Here is a 16,761-nt window from a genome sequence, read left to right on the forward strand (position 1 = left end):
TGCCTCCTGCCAGACAGCCAATCTTCTATCCATGCCAGTACCTTGCCTCTAACACCATGGGCTCTTATCTTACTGAGCAGCCTCCTGTGCAGCAGCTTGTCAAAGGCCTTCTGGAAGTCCAAGTAGATAACATCCATTGGGTCTGGGGGTCCCTGGGATAGGGCAGGAGTGAACATCAACGGATTTATTCATTGAATTTGCATTCTGCCGGCTGCAGTGGTGGGATTTGAACTCATGTGCACGCTCTTCCTGCCAGCGTTGGCCACGTCACCCTTCTGTGTGGTAAGTTGGATCTGCCATGTGTCTGCCCATCCGCCTCTTCCTGAAGTCAGTTACCATCCTTCTCACCGTTTACGACATTCCACGTATGGTCAGCAAGCTTTGAAATGATGCCCCTGTATACAGGGGCTGTCCCTTTATTTTTAAACAGTGACCGCCTCGTTCTAGATTCTCCCAGAAGAGGAAACATCCTCTTCCCATCCACTCCTGTCAGGAAACACCCCGGGAGAGAAACAGAGCAGACTCTCATCAGAAAGAAACTTTAGAAAGTATTATTTTATTTCAGTACAATGATTCCACTTATCAGCTTCCAGGTCATAGTTCAAACAGGCAATGTGTGTCAACCCAGGCGCCAAGGGTTAACTTCTCCAAATTAAGCGGCAGTGGCTGTGATCTGCATGTTCGGAGTGCGGAAAGGCTTGATGGATGACCCTCTGGGGGGTGTGGCGCCGAGGCAGTGAGTGACGGAGCCCAGAGCGAGGGGGGAAGAACCTTAAAATGAGAGGGGGGTGGGGGGGGGTGCGGGGGTACCATTCAGGGGCGATGGCACCCTCGCACCGAGGGGAATGGGGATTTGGAACTCTCTCCGCACGCCACCCCCCCACCCACAACTGCGGGAGGGTCGGCGCTGAGGGAGAACCGCGCTGTCGGAGGGTCGGCGCTGAGGGAGCGCCGCGCTGCCGGAGGGTCAGTGCTGAGGGAGCTCCGCACTGTTGGAGGGTCAGTGCTGAGGGAGCCCCGCACTGTCGGAGGGTCAGTGCTGAGGGAGCGCCGCGCTGTCGGAGGGTCGGTGCTGAGGGAGTGCCACACTGTCGGAGGGTCGGTGCTGAGGGAGCGCCGCACTGTCGGAGGGTCGGTGCTGAGGGAGCGCCGCGCTGTCGGAGGGTCAGCGCTGAGGGAGCGGAGGGGCGGTGGGGTGGGGTGGGGTGCGGGGGAGGCTAGAGGGGTTGGTGTGGCGAACTGCAGTTCTCCCTGGGACTCGACACTCGACCCCTCTGAGCAGCCAAGTCCCGGTTGCCATGGCTCCCAAACCGCAGGGGAGGCCTCTGGGGCCCGACAAATGCAGATCCATCGTCCGGTTGGCAATTTGTCATTAACCTTCTTTCTGTAATTCTCAATGTCTGGGGTCAGGGAGGTTCCAGTAGCCACGGCTGGGGTTGGTGGGGGGGCAGGGTGGGGGGCCCAGATAAACATTCTGGTCACATTTAGCAGGCAGTACGGTTATAATCTTCATCGAGTTAAGGTGCAGTCGCTGCTTCGGAATCACTTCGGCTGCGCTGCCATCAGTCCAGCGATTTGGCACATTCCCAACGGGCAGTTTATAAAGCAGCTGTCAGGCACTTGGCAACAGGACAGTGACGCGCAGGCCACTCATCCCATCCTGCTGGTGCTGGCCCATTTGGAAGAGCAGCCCACACTCTCTCCTCCATCACCGCCACCACCCCCCCCCAACCCCACCCAGCTCTTTCCCCCCCAATAACCCCACACATTTTTCCCCCCTTCCAGTATTTATCCAATCCCCCAACTCCCCCCCACCCCCCCCTACCCTTTCCGAGGGTGAATCTGCTTCCCCCGCCCTTTCGGGCAGCGCCTTCCAGGTCACAACAACTCGCCGCGTCCAAAATAAATTAAATTCTCCTCATCTCCCCTTCCCCCACACACCCTCCCCCCACACCGCCCCGCTGATTCTCTTCAATCTGTGTCCCGCCCTCCCCCACTCTGGCTACCGATCCTCCTGCCACTGGGAACAGTTTCTCCTCATTCACTCGATCGAGACCCCTCCCCGCACCCCCCCCCACCTCGTGATTTTGAACCCCCCTCGATTCAATCCCCCCCCCTTCAACCTTCTCCGCTCCGAGGGGAACAATCCCAGCTCCTCCGGTCTCTCCAAACAAACTGAAGCCCTCCTCAATCATAATGCCAACATTGTTGAATATATAAGTAACTATATGTTATATATTAATATCCGTGTAATTAATAGAACATAAATAATAAGTGGCATGAAGTTCTCAAATGCTTCAGTTTGGACTGCACAGAAAGATCCCAGGTTCGACTGCTGACCTCCAGAGGTTGAGGGGGTCAAAAACAGGGTATCCCCTCATAACCACTTGGACTTGGCCCTCCAACAAAACCCTGCTGGGAAAAGCACTTCTGTTCTGGTAGGACTATGGGGTTAGATACAGAGTTAAGCTCCCTCTACACTGTCCCCATCAAACACTCCCAGGACAGGTACAGCACGGGGTTAGATACAGAGTAAAGCTCCCTCGACACTGTCTCCATCAAACACTCCCAGGACAGGTACAGCACGGGGTTAGATACAGAGTAAAGCTCCCTCTACACCGTCCCCATCAAACACTCCAGGACAGGTACAGCACAGGGTTAGATACAGAGTAAAGCTCACTACAGAGTAAATTCCCTCTACACTGTCCCCATCAAACACTCCCAGGACAGGTACAGCACGGGGTTAGATACAGAGTAAAGCTGCCTCTACACCGTCCCCATCAAACACTCCCAGGACAGGTACAGCACAGGGTTAGATACAGAGTAAAGCTGCCTCTACACCGTCCCCATCAAACACTCCCAGGACAGGTACAGCACGGGGTTAGATACAGAGTAAATCTCCCTCTACACCGTCCCCATCAAACACTCCCAGGACAGGTACAGCACGGGGTTAGATACAGAGTAAATCTCCCTCTACACCGTCCCCATCAAACACTCCCAGGACAGGTACAGCACGGGGTTAGATACAGAGTAAAGCTCCCTCTACACTGTCCCCATCAAACACTCCCAGGACAGGAACAGCACGGGGTTAGATACAGAGTAAAGCTCCCTCTACACCGTCCCCATCAAACACTCCCAGGACAGGTACAGCACGGGGTTAGATACAGAGTAACGCTCCCCCTACACTGTCCTTTTCAAACACTCCCAGGACAGGTACAGCACGGGGTTAGATACAGAGTAAAGCTCCCTCTACACCGTCCCCATCAAACACTCCCAGCACAGGTACAGCATGGGGTTAGATACAGAGTAAAGCTGCCTCTACACCATACACATCAAACATTCCCAGGACAGGTACAGCACGGGGTTAGATACAGAGTAAAGCTCCCTCTACACTGTCCAGGGCAAGTACAAAGCCTCTGCACCCCCAACGCGCCTCCCCAATGTCTCCCTTCCTCGCTACAGATTTACCAGATTACATAGTTAATTATAGAAAACTAGCCTGACCATAAAGTGCATTTAAAGGGGTGAGCTTGGGTTCTGCGTTATAAACTGCCAATGTGAACTGTGCCAATCTGCGCGCTTTCAAAAATGCATTAGTGGAACAAAAAAATCAGCTGTTCTCTCGCCTCTCGAACCCTCACATCACACTCTCATATATCACAATTTTCTCCTCTGTGGAGCTCCCCACAGGCAAGGGACTTCCGGAGTCTACAGTCATCCCTCTGTACTGCAGATGGTGGGAAGACCAGACAGGTGTTGTCAGATGGTGCCATCGCTGTGGGGAGAAAGAGGGAGTGAGAGAGGGAGAGAAGGGGGGGAGTAAAGAGATACAGGGAGGGGTGAGAGAGAGAGAGATAGATGGGGAGAGAGGAAGTGGGGAGGGAGAGAGAAAAGGAGAGAGATGAGGAGGGGAGTGAGAGAGAAGGGGGGGAGGGGGGAAAGAGGGAGAGCAGAGAGATAGAGGGGGCAAGAGAGAGATAGATGGGCAGACGGGAAGCAGGGAGAAAGAGAGAGAAAGGAAGAGAGATGGAGGGGCAGTGAGAGACAGAAGGGGGAGATGGAGGAAAGGGAGAGGAGAGAGAGCTTGGCAGAGAGAAAAAGAGGCAGAGAAATAGAGAGGGGGGGAGATAGACGGGTGAAGATAGAGAGGGGGACAGAGTGAAAGAGAGGGAGAGATAGATGGGGGAGATGAAGCGGGGAGAGAGATAAAGTCAGAGAGAGAGAGAGGGTGAGAGGGAAAGGGAGAATGATGGAGGGGGAGAGAGAGGCGAGATAGGGAGAGAGTGAGGGAGAGAGAAAGAGGTAGAGGGAGAGCCAGGGGTAGAAGGACAGAGACAGAGGGAGGGAGAAAGAAAAGGTGGGGACAGAGATTGAGAGCGAGGGGGAGAGAGAAAGGGAGAGAGAAGCAGAGGGCAAGAGATGGAGCAGATGATGCAGACAGAGAGAAGGACATGAAGAGAGAGAAAGCGAGAGACAGAGCAGGTGAGAGAGGGTGGGAGTGGAAAAGGAGAGAGCAGGACAGAGGGAGAGTGGGGAGAGAGTGGGAGAGGGTGCAGGGAGAGAGAGAGAGAGATGGGGGCGAGAGTGAAAACAGAGAAAGGGAGAGATAGGAAAGAGAGGGAGAGGGGAGGAAGAGAAGTGAGAGAGAAAGAGAGAAGGCGAGAGAGAGGGAGAGAGAAAGAGAGAGGGAGAGAGAGAGACAAAGAGAAGACAAAACATAATTGTCAGAACACATGATCTTTGACCTTCGGTAAAAGCATGAGGGCTCAGTTACCCTCCAGGCCCCCAGGGGGTGAGGTGAAAGAGAGTCTGGTTTGTTATTATAGGATTCGAGTGATTGAGTGCCAATGCTACTGGACCTCATGTGGCATTGCTCCGTGAGAATATGGGGATCCGCTCCACCCTCAGGGGTGAAATGCACAATGGGTTGTCCCGCTGCAAGCTGAAGGCTTGAATCCCGGCCCAGTCGGTAGCAACCTTAGCCCCCAAATCCAAAGGCTGTGGGTTCGAGTCCCCATTCCACACCCTCAAGTCGCGTAATTCCACTGCATTGTACTGAGGGAGTGTCGCACTGTCGGAGGGTCAGTGCTGAGGGAGCGCCGCACTGTCGGAGGGTCAGTACTGAGGGAGCGCCGTGCTGTGGGAGGGTCAGTACTGAGGGAGCACAGCACGGGGGAGGGTCAGTGCTGAGGGAGGGCCGCACTGTTGGATGGTCAGTGCTGAGGGAGCTCCGCACTGTCGGAGGGTCAGTGCTGAGGGAGGGCCGCACTGTCGGAGGTTCAGTGGTGAGGGGACGCCGCACTGTGGGAGGGTCAGTACTGAGGGAGCACCGCACTGTCGGAGGGTCAGTGCTGAGGGAGCGCCTCACGGTCGGAGGGTCAGTACTGAGGGAGCGCCGCACTGTCGGAGGGTCAGTGCTGAGGGAGCGCCGCACTGTCGGAGGGTCAGTGCTGAGGGAGCGCCGCACTGTCGGAGGGTCAGTGCTGAGGGAGCGCCGCACTGTCAGATGGTCAGCGCTGAGGGAGCGCCGCACTGTCGGAGGGTCAGCGCTGAGGGAGCGCCGCACGGTGGGAGGGTCAGCGCTGAGGGAGCGCCGCACTGTCGGAGGGTCAGTGCTGAGGGAGCGCCGCACTGTCGGAGGGTCAGTGCTGAGGGAGCGCCGCACTGTCGGAGGGTCAGTGCTGAGGGAGCGCCGCACTGTCGGAGGGTCAGCGCTCAGGGAGCGCCGCACTGTCGGAGGGTCAGTGCTGAGGGAGCGCCGCACTGTCGGAGGGTCAGTGCTGAGGGAGCGCCGCACTGTCGGATGGTCAGTGCTGAGGGAGGGCCGCACTGTCGGAGGTTCAGTGGTGAGGGAACGCCGCACTGTCGGAGGGTCAGTGCTGAGGGAGCGCCGCACTGTCGGAGGGTCAGTGCTGAGGGAGTGCCGCACTGTCGGAGGGTCAGTACTGAGGGAGCGCCATGTTGTGGGAGGGTCAGTACTGAGGGAGCACCGCGCTGTCGGAGGGTCAGTGCTGAGGGAGGGCCTCACTGTCGGAGGGTCAGTGCTGAGGGAGCGCTGCACTGTCGGAGGGTCAGTGCTGAGGGAGCGCCGCACTGTCGGAGGGTCAGTGCTGAGGGAGCGCCGCACTGTGGGAGGGTCAGTGCTGAGGGAGCGCCGCACTGTGGGAGGGTCAATACTGAGGGAGCGCCGCACTGTCGGAGGGTCAGTGCTGAGGGAATGCCGCACTGTCGGAGGGTCAGTGCTGAGGGAGTGCCGCACTGTCGGAGGGTCAGTGCTGAGGGTGTGACGCACTGTCGGAGGGTCAGTGCTGAGGGAGTGCCGCACTGTCGGAGGGTCAGTGCTGAGGGAGCGCCGCACTGTGGGAGGGTCAGTGCTGAGGGAGGGCCGCACTGTCGGAGGTTCAGTGCTGAGGGAGGGCCGCACTGTCGGAGGTTCAGTGGTCAGGGAGCGCCGCACTGTCGGAGGGTCAGTACTGAGGGAGCGCCGCGCTGTCGGAGGGTCAGTGCTGAGGGAGAGCCGCACTGTTGGAGGGTCAGTGCTGAGGGAGTGCAGCACTGTCGGAGGGTCAGTGCTGAGGGAGTGCCGCACTGTCGGAGGGTCAGTGCTGAGGGAGCGCCGCACTGTCGGAGGGTCAGTGCTGAGGGTGTGCCGCACTGTCGGAGGGTCAGTGCTGAGGGTGTGCCGCACTGTCGGAGGGTCAGTGCTGAGGGTGTGCCGCACTGTCGGAGGGTCAGTTCTGAGGGTGTGCCGCACTGTCGGAGGGTCAGTGCTGAGGGAGACTGCACTGTCGGAGGGTCAGTGCTGAGGGAGTGCCGCGCTGTCGGAGGGTCAGTGCTGAGGAAACAGCGCACTGTCGGAGGTTCAGTGGTGAGGGAGCGCCGCACTGTCGGAGGGTCAGTGCTGAGGGAGCGCCGCACTGTGGGAGGGTCAGTGCTGAGGGAGAGCCGCACTGTGGGAGGGTCAGTGCTGAGGGAGAGCCGCACTGTCGGAGGGTCAGTGCTGAGGGAGGGCCGCACTGTCGGAGGGTCAGTGCTGAGGGTGTGCCGCACTGTCGGAGGGTCAGTGCTGAGGGAGACTGCACTGTCGGAGGGTCAGTGCTGAGGGAGTGCCGCACTGTCGGAGGGTCAGTGCTGAGGGAACACCGCACTGTCGTAGGTTCAGTGGTGAGGGAGCGCCGCACTGTCGGAGGGTCAGTGCTGAGGGAGCGCCGCACTGTGGGAGGGTCAGTGCTGAGGGAGTGCCGCACTGTCGGAGGGTCAGTGCTGAGGGTGTGCCGCACTGTCGGAGGGTCAGCGCTGAGGGAGCGCCGCACTGTCGGAGGGTCAGTGCTGAGGGAGCGCCGCACTGTCGGAGGGTCAGTGCTGAGGGTGTGCCGTACTGTCGGAGGGTCAGTGCTGAGGGAGTGCCGCACTGTCGGAGGGTCAGTGCTGAGGGAGCGCCGCACTGTCGGAGGGTCAGTGCTGAGGGAGTGCCGCACTATCGGAGGGTCAGTGCTGAGGGAGCGCCGCACTGTCGGAGGGTCAGTGCTGAGGGAGCGCCGCACTGTCGGAGGGTCAGTGCTGAGGGAGCACCGCCCTGTCGGATGGTCAGTGCTGAGGGAGTGCCGCACTGTCGGAGGGTCAGTGCTGCTCTCGGAGTTACTTCCGGAATCTTGCTCTGCCCTAGACTCCTTCTGCCCGTCTCTCCCCCACCCCCCTCCCCAACTACCCCACCGCCGGCTGCCCGGGGATCTGTGTTCTGCTGACGGGTACATCAGGGAGGTATTGAGGTGCCTGCCCTTCCGCCTACTGACCTGTGCCAGGGTCCCCTTGCCCCTGGAAAGCTTGTAGAGGATGGTGGTTGGGATGCAGAGCATGGAGGCGAGGGCGAGGCACCAGCCCAGGGCTTCACCCCACCAGGGGTAAGTGTAGACCTTGTTGTACGTCAGGGGCTTGTAGTTGATGAGGTGGAAGAGGAAGATTCCCTGAGGTTGGCGGGGAGGTCGAGGAAGAGAGAGAGAGAGAGAGAGAGAGAGAGAGTTAGTTTGCATTGGGCCTCACAAGAGGCGAGTGAAGTAGGCCGGCCTGAGAAATCTGTCAGGGTGCTCCCTTTGCGGGGAACAAGGCCCACGTTATCCCAAGAGGCACACAGAGGTCGGAACAGGAGTGGCCCATTCAGCCCATCGAGCCTGCTGCTCCCCCAATCATGGCCGACCTTGGGCTTCAGCTCCCACTTCCCCGCCCGCTCCCCGTATCCCTCGGTTCCCGGAGAGAAACCAAAACTCCGTCCGTCCCAGGCCTTAAACGTCTTCAACGATGGAGCGTCCGCAACCCTCTGGATTGGGGGGGGAGGCGGGGGGGTGGGGAGAGAATCCCAAAGATTCCCAACTCTCTGAGTGAAGAAATTTCTCCTCCTCTCAGTCCCAAATGATCGGCCCCCTTATCCTGAGACTGTGCCCCCCTCCCCAGTCCGTGTTTTAGATTCCCCCCACCCCCCGGCGAGCAGGGGAAACAATCTCTCCGAGCCCACCCTGTCAAACCCCTTCAGAATCTTGTCCGTCTCAACGCGATCGCCTCTCGTTCCGCTAAACTCCAGAGAACATCGGCCCGATTCACTCAGTCTCTCGTCGTAGGACAAACCGCAACCCCCCCAACCCCCTCCTCATCCCAGGGACCAATCGAGTGAACCTTCGCTGTACCCGCCTCCCACGCCAGAATATCCTTCCTTAAATGTGGAGACCGAAACCGCCCACGGTTATTCCAGAGGTGGTCTCACCCAAACCCTGTCGAACTCTATCGGGACTTGTTTATGCTTCTGCTCCCGTCTCCTGCTGACACTGGCAGGCTAACGTTCTGCGTTGCGCCCTCCCGCAAGTCTCTTTGAGCATCGATGCTGGCCGGTGCGGCGCTTTTCTTAAAGAGCACCCTGCTTCTCCCGGCTGCGATGCCCGCCACAGTCGATCAGCCGGCGCCGAACCGCCACTCCGAGTGGGTTGGGGGGGGGGGGTGTCGGGAATTCAGGCCCTTGGCAGTTGGGGCCCAGACAGTTCCCTGGGGTGGGGGGGGTGTGGTGAGTGACACCGTGTCCCCTCCCCGCCCAACCTTGCCACCCCCACCCCCACCCCTCCCAGCCCCTCCTACTCCCCCCCGCCCCCCCGCCCACCCCACGACCGATACCACCCCCCACGCACTTTAAGCCCCCCCCCACCCACCCCAACACAACCCCGTGGCTCTTACCAAGCAGACCAGCGGCGTTACATAGCTCCAGCACCACTTCATCCAAGGGAGAGGTCGATAGCCCACCATGCAAGCGATGTCATCCATAAACCGGTCTGCCCCTGCCGGGAGGGGGAGGGTGAGCAGAGTGGGGGAGAGCGGGTGAGGAGGAGGCAAAGGGAGATGGAAGGGTTAAAGGTGAAAAGCCCTTGAGGTTGGAGGCGTGGGGGTTGGGTGGGGTGGAGGACAAGCGAAACAGGAGCAGGAGGAGGCCATTCGGCCCCTCGCGCCCTTCGACAAGATCACGGCAGACCCGATTGTGGCCTCAGCCCCGCTTTCCTGCCTGTCCTCCCCCACCCCCCCACCCAAAACCGACCACCCTCCCCCTACCCCCCCAACCCCCTCCCACCTCCCCCGATCCCCACTTGGAAATATATCGGCCGTTCCTTCACTGTCGCTGGGTCAAAATCCTGGAACTCCCTCCCTAACAGCACGGTGGGTGTACCTACACCACACGGGTCAAAATCCTGGAACTCCCTCCCTAACTGCACGGTGGGTGTACCTACACCACACGGACAAAATCCTGGAACTCCCTCCCTAACAGCACGGTGGGTGTACCTACACCACACGGGACAAAATCCTGGAACTCCCTCCCTAACAGCACAGTGGGTGTACCTACACCACACGGGACAAAATCCTGGAACTCCCTCCCTAACAGCACGGTGGGTGTACCTACACCACACGGGACAAAATCCTGGAACTCCCTCCCTAACAGCACGGTGGGTGTACCTACACCACACAGGACAAAATCCTGGAACTCCCTCCCTAACAGCGCGGTGGGTGTACCTACACCACAGGGACAAAATCCTGGAACTCCCTCCCTAACAGCACGGTGGGTGTACCTACACCACACGGGGACAAAATCCTGGAACTCCCTCCCTAACAGCACGGTGGGTGTACCTACACCACACGGGGACAAAATCCTGGAACTCCCTCCCTAACAGCACGGTGGGTGTACCTACACCACACAGGGACCGCAGCGACTCAAGAAGGCGACTCACCACCGCCTTCTCAAGGGGCAATTAGGGATGGGCAATAAACACTGGGCCCGGCCAGCAAAGCCCACACCCCATGAACAAATAATTTAAAAAAAACCTTGACCCCCCCCTCGTCGATCAGAAATCTGTCTCACTCGGCCTTGAATATATTCAGTGACCCGGCCCCCACTGCTCTCAGGGGGAGGGGGGGGGAGAGAATTCCACAGACTGACCACCCTCTGAGACAAGAAATTCCTCCTCATCTCCGTCTTCAATGGGAGACCCCTCATTCTGAAACTGTGCCCCCCCTCCCCTCATTCTAGATTCCCCCCCACGAGGGGGGAAACATCCCCTCAGCATCCACCCTGTCAAACCCCCTCCCCTCAGAATCTGACATGTTTCAATAAAATCACCGCTCATTCTTCTAAACTCCAATGGGTAGAGGCCCCAACCTGCTCAACCTTTCCCCATCAGACAAACCCCCTTCCTCCCAGGAATCAGCCAAGTGAACTGATTTTGGTACCAATCTTGTCCATTTTTACCCGTTTTCGAGCTTGCGGTGAGTAACTCACCTCTTGACTCTCCCAAACCCTGTCCACCATCTACAAGGCACAAGTCAGGAGTGTGATAGGATACTCCCCACTTGCCTGGATGAGTGCAGCTCCCACAACACTCAAGAAGCTCGACACCATCCAGGACAAAGCAGCCCCGCTTGATCGGCACCCCATCCACAAACATTCACTCCCTCCCCCACCACCGACGCACAGGGGCAGCAGTGTGTGTACCATCTACAAGATGCACTGCAGCAACTCGCCAAGGCTCCTTCGACAGCGCCGCCCAAACCCACCACCTCTACCACCTAGAAGGACAAGGGCAGCAGACACATGGGGAACCCCACCACCTGCAAGTTCCCCTCTGAGCCCCTCACCATCCTGACTTGGAAATATATCGGCCGTTCCTTCACTGTCACTGGGTCACAATCCTGGAACTCCCTCCCTAACAGCACGGTGGGTGTATATACACCACACGGGACAAAATCCTGGAACTCCCTCCCTAACAGCACGGTGGGTGTACCTACACCACACGGACTGCAGCGGCTCAAGAAGGCGGCTCACCCCCACCTTCTCAAGGGGGCAATTAGGGATGGGCAATAAACTCTGGGCCCAGCCAGCAAAGCCCACACCCCATGAACGAATGAAGAGCAAACACAGAGAGGGTTACTCACCATATACCCAAGCCACAACGATGCACTCCCAGAAAGCTTGCCAAAGCAAGGTCATCCCACTCGCTGAATAATAGTCGAAGAGCTGGAAGATGTACATCCCACCCTGTGTGTGTGGATGGGAAGGTCGTTGAGACACCAGAGTTGAGAGGTCAACCTTTGCGCACCCCAGCAACCCACCAACCCCCTTGACCCGCCCCTCCCCCGCTCCCCCGTCGAACGGTCAAGCATCGACCTTGCCGCGAGGCCACAGAGGGGTCGACCGCTCGGACGCCGGGTTCCAATCGTCAAGCTTAGCTGCCCCTTCGTTGGCCGCCGCCCCTCCCCTCATGTTGGCCCACTGGTGAGGTCACAGGCAGGTCAACCACCTCAACGTCCAAAGCTGAGTGGTCAAGGGTTCCCCGATGGCCACGTTCAGCAGAGGGGGGCGGTGGGGAGGGCATAGGCGCGGCTGGGCAGGGTCGTGGGTGGGGGAGAGAATTTCGGACCTTGGTACTTCGGGTATAGAAATTTCTCCTCATCTCAGTCCCAAATGATGGGCCCCCTTATCCTGAGACTGTATCCCCCTCCACTCCATGTTTTAGATCCCCCCGAGCAGCAGAAACAATCTCTCCGCGCCCACCCTGTCAAACCCCTTCCGAATCTTGTCCGTCTCAATGCGATCGCCTCTCATTCTGCTAAACTCCAGAGAACATCGGCCCAATTCACACAGCTTCCTTTCCATCCAGCTTGGTATCGTCGGCAGACAGCGAGGGGTTACGCACATAAAGGTGGGGGGGGGGGAGAAAAAAAAAGGCATAGGGATGGCGTGGGGGAATTGGAGGGGGACAGAAACCCCGCTGAGCGAGCGGAGTTCCTGCCCCGGAATAGGAACAGTGGCCCCTCAAGGGGGCAGCAACGGAGTTGAGGTCAGGGGGTGAGAGGTCAAAGCGCGCGCACTTACACATGGGGGCAGCGGTGCGGAGCCCAGCTTACCTGTGTCACCATGGTGAGGTCGATGACGAAGCTGAGGCCTATGCAGACAGCCACTGCGACCTCCCGCTGATACCGGAAGTAGTACTTGGAGGGGAGGAGGTCCAGAATCCCGGTGACGAATCCCTCAACTCCGACAAACTGTGGAGGCCAAAAACACAGGATAGTGGTCAACGGCCCTTGGACTTGTCCCACCGCGCGCTCAATCAACTTGGGGCTGTGACAGCAAATGGTCCAAGTCTCCTCGTGTGCTCTGCACTGCTTCATGCCTCCCAAACCATGCATGTAGGCTCATTGGGCTAAAGATTAGGACATCCAACTTGCCCTTACCACAATAAAACGTCCCCCAAGACGCTTCACGGGAGCGTAAATCAGACAGAAGCTGACCCCCCAGCCACACGCGGAGATGTTAGGGACAGGTAACCAAAAGCTTGGTCAGAGAGGTCAGTTTTTAAAGAGCGTCTTAAAGGAGGAGAGAGAGAGAGAGGGTCGGAGAGGTTTAGGGAGGAAATTCCAGAGTTTAGGGACCCCCAGGCAGTTGAAGGCACAGTCGCCAATGGTGGTGCGATGGGAATCGGGGGATGCTCGAGAGGCTGGAATTGGAGAAGCGCAGAGATCGTGGAGGGTTGTAGGAGGTGACAGAGATAGGGAGGGGTGTAGGGGCTGGAGAAGGTTACAGAGATAGGGAGGGGTGTAGGGGGCTGGAGGAGTTTACAGAGATAGGGAGGGTTGTAGGTGCTGGAGGAAGTTAGAGAGATAGGGAGGGTTGTAGGGGCTGGAGGAGGCTACAGAGATAGGGAGGGTTGTAGGGGCTGCAGGAGGTTACAGAGATAGAGAGGGTTCAAGGGGTTGGAGGAGGTTATAGAGATAGGGAGGGCAGTAGGTGCTGGAGGAGGTTACAGAGAGAGGGAGGGTTGAAGGGGCTGGAGGAGGTTACAGAGATAGGGAGCGGTGTAGGGGGCTGGAGGAGGTTACAGAGATAGGGAGGGTTGTAAAGGTTGGAGCAGGTTACAGAGATAGGGAGGGGTGTAGGGGGCTGGAGGAGGTTACAGAGATAGGGAGGGGTGTAGGGGCTGGAGGAGGGTACAGAGATAGGGAGGGTTGTAGGGGTTGGAGCAGGTTACAGAGATAGGGAGGGGTGTAGGTTCTGGAGGAGGTTACAGAGATAGGGAGGGTTGTAGGGGCTGGAGGAGGCTACAGAGATAGGGAGGGTTGTAGGGGCTGCAGGAGGTTACAGAGATAGGGAGGGTACAAGGGGCTGCAGGAGGTTACAGAGATAGGGAGGGCAGTAGGTGCTGGAGGAGGTTACAGAGATAGGGAGGGTTGAAGGGGCTGGAGGAGGTTACAGAGATAGGGAGCAGTGTAGGGGGCTGGAGGAGGTTACAGAGATAGGGAGGGTTGTAGGGGTTGGAGGAGGTTACAGAGATAGGGAGGGGTGTAGGTGCTGGAGGAGGTTACAGAGATAGGGAGGGATGTAGGGGCTGGAGGAGGTTACAGAGATAGGGAGGGTTGTAGGGGCTGCAGGAGGTTACAGAGATAGGGAGGGTTCAAGGGGCTGGAGGAGGTTACAGAGATAGGGAGGGGTGTAGGGGGCTGGAGGAGGTTACAGAGATTGGGAGGGGTGTAGGTGCTGGAGGAAGTTACAGAGATAGGGAGGGTTGTAAGGGCTGGAGGAGGCTACAGAGATAGGGAAGGTTGTAGGGGCTGCAGGAGGTTACAGAGATAGGGAGGGTTCAAGGGGCTGGAGGAGGTTACAGAGATAGGGAGCGATGTAGGGGGCTGGAGGAGGTTACAGAGATAGGGAGGGTTGTAGGGGCTGGAGGAGGTTACAGAGATAAGGAGGGTTGTAGGGGCTGCAGGAGGTTACAGAGATAGGGACGGTTGAAGGGGCTGGAGAAGGTTACAGAGATAGGGAGGTGTGTAGGGGGCTGGAGGAGGTTACAGAGATGGGGAGGGCAGTAGGTGCTGGAGGAGGTTACAGAGATAGGGAGGGTTGTAGGGGCTGGAGGATGTTACAGAGATAGGGAGGGTTGTAGTGGCTGGTGGAGGTTACAGAGATAGGGAGTGGTGTAGGGGTTGGAGCAGGTTACAGAGATAGGGAGGGTTGTAGGGGCTGGAGGAGGTTACAGAGATAGGGAGGGTTGTAGGGGCTGGAGGAGGTTACAGAGATAGGGAGGGTTGTAGGGGCTGGAGGAGGTTACAGAGATAGGGAGGGTTGTAGGGGCTGGAGGAGGTTACAGAGATAGGGCGGGGTGTAGGGGCTGGAGGAGGTTACAGAGATAGGGAGGGTTGTCGGCGCTGGAGGAGGTTACAGAGATAGGGAGGGTTGTAGGGGCTGGGTTGGGGGCGGGTTGATTTGCGAACAGGATTAATTCCAGTTTCACATTCTGCCTGGTTGGGATTTGAATTCTGAACTCTGAGTTGGCTGAACTGCTGTTTTGCAGCCCTCCCCTTCAATCAGCTCTCTTGGCGTAATAAACCCTGGTTTATAATCTTATACTTTTACTGTCAGTTTTACACCCTTGCCCTGTGCCTCCAATCTCTCAACCACGTGAGAACTGGGGCCAAAGAATATTAACTCACCTTTGGACAGACCAAACCGGCCGGGGCTCTTTACTCTGGGAAGGAGGAGGCTGAGGGGGTGACCAGATCGAGCTCTTTAAAATGATGGAGGGGGTTTCAATAGGGTCGGCGGAGAGAAGATATTTCCACTTGTGGGGGAGAGACCAGAACTGTGGCGGGGGGGAGCCATCAATATAAGACAGTCCCTAATAAATCCGATCGGGGTTGGGGGGAGGGAATTCAGGAGAAAGGTCTTTACCCAGAGAGCGGGGAGAATGTGGAACTCGCTCCCACAGGGAGGGGGGTGGAGGTGAATCGTGTCGATGTGTTTAAGGAGCTGGATAAACACACGAGGGCGAGAGAGGGATAGAAGGATACGGGGGATGGGGGGGGAGATGGAGTAGGAGGGGTGGGAGGAGGCTGGTGTGGGGGCAGAAACACCGGCACGGAGCAGAGGGGCCGAATGGCCTGTTTGTGTGTCTGTATATACTTTTCCAGGTGTCTGGGATGAGAGTTAGAAAAGGGGTGAATCGCTCCTGAATAATAATTTAATTTTGAGATTTGTAACGGGCTCAAATTCCAAAATATTGCATTAATTGGGGGGTAGAGGAAGGGATAAATTCTACAACTTCCTATACACCCGCAGCTCCCCTCCTCTCGCCCACGGAATCCAGGGTTATGACCCTTGCCTCCCGGGTTACGACCCCTGCCTCCTGGGTTACGACCCCTGCCTCCTGGGTTACGACCCCTGCCTCCCGGGTTACGAACCCTGCCTCCCGGGTTATGAACCCTGCCTCCCAGGCTACAACTCCTCTGTCCCCGGCTTACGGCCCCTGCCTCCTGGGTCATGACCCGAGTCTTCTGGGTCACGAGCCTTGCTTTCCGGGTCACAGCCCTTGTGTTCTAGGTCACAACCCTTGCCTTCCGGGTTACGACCCCTGTGCTGAGGCTTGCGTTGGCACTCCCCCCACCGACCCCCTACCCTCCCAGCGCACACTCCCCCGCCTACGGCCTTACCTGACTCCCCAGTCCCAGGAGCAGGAGCATGATGAAGAATAAGGCAGCCCACACTTGCGGGAACGGCATCAGGGTCACGGCCTTCGGGTAGGCGATGAAGGCCAGGCCGGGTCCTAGGGGAGACCATAGCAACCGTTAAGAGGCGGCAACAACAGCGGGGCAAGGGGTAGGGGTGTGGGCCGGAAAGCCCCAGGGCAAACCCACCGCACCCCCCAACGCCCCCCCCCCACCCCCAAACTCCACCAAGCCCCCCTCCCGGCGAGCAATGTCCACAGTTCAATGGCACCCTGAACGCGCTTTCTTGCCTGTAGGCCGCGCGAAAACGGTCACCTGAGCTTCTCAACCGGCAGGAATTCTTTCCAGTGCCGGCAGGAAGCCGCTCATTACGCTCGCTTCACTGGGGGATTCTTCCTGAGGGCGCTGCCTGTCCTGGAGGCCGCAAGACAGCGGCGGCCATTTTAGACATGGCGCCAAATCTTGGCGGGGCCATTTTGGTCCAGGGCAACGCCTCACACCAATGGGGCAAGTGTCTGCTTTCCTTCAACAGGAACAGGAGGAGGCCATTCAGCCCCTCTCGAGCCAGTTAATCAGGAACAGGAGGAGGCCATTCAGCCCCTCGTGAGCCAGTTAATCAGGAACAGGAGGAGGCCCATTCAGCCCCTTCTCGAGCCTGTTACACAGGAACAGGAGGAGGCCATTCAGCCCCTCGTGAGCCAGTTAATCAGGAACAGGAGGAGGCCCATTCAGCCCCTTCTC

At 58.2% G+C, this 16,761-nt stretch overlaps 1 protein-coding gene across 1 annotated transcript in view; it reads right to left on the minus strand.

Annotated features, from left to right (window-relative positions):
* Positions 1 to 3,271: 3,271 nt before the first annotated feature.
* The window catches only part of slc6a8 (solute carrier family 6 member 8), a 49,333-nt gene continuing 35,843 nt past the window's right edge, over positions 3,272 to 16,761 (minus strand). Inside the window, exons 8-13 of the mRNA XM_041179603.1 lie at positions 16,006 to 16,118; positions 12,430 to 12,567; positions 11,458 to 11,560; positions 9,217 to 9,317; positions 7,794 to 7,964; positions 3,272 to 3,775 (exon numbers count right to left, since the gene is read on the minus strand). Coding sequence (XP_041035537.1) covers positions 3,638 to 3,775; positions 7,794 to 7,964; positions 9,217 to 9,317; positions 11,458 to 11,560; positions 12,430 to 12,567; positions 16,006 to 16,118 — 764 coding nt within the window. The 3' untranslated portion in view covers positions 3,272 to 3,637. The remainder of the gene's footprint in view (positions 3,776 to 7,793; positions 7,965 to 9,216; positions 9,318 to 11,457; positions 11,561 to 12,429; positions 12,568 to 16,005; positions 16,119 to 16,761) is intronic.

Source organism: Carcharodon carcharias, chromosome 35 (assembly GCF_017639515.1).
Source record: "Carcharodon carcharias isolate sCarCar2 chromosome 35, sCarCar2.pri, whole genome shotgun sequence".
Lineage (NCBI taxonomy): Eukaryota > Metazoa > Chordata > Chondrichthyes > Lamniformes > Lamnidae > Carcharodon > Carcharodon carcharias.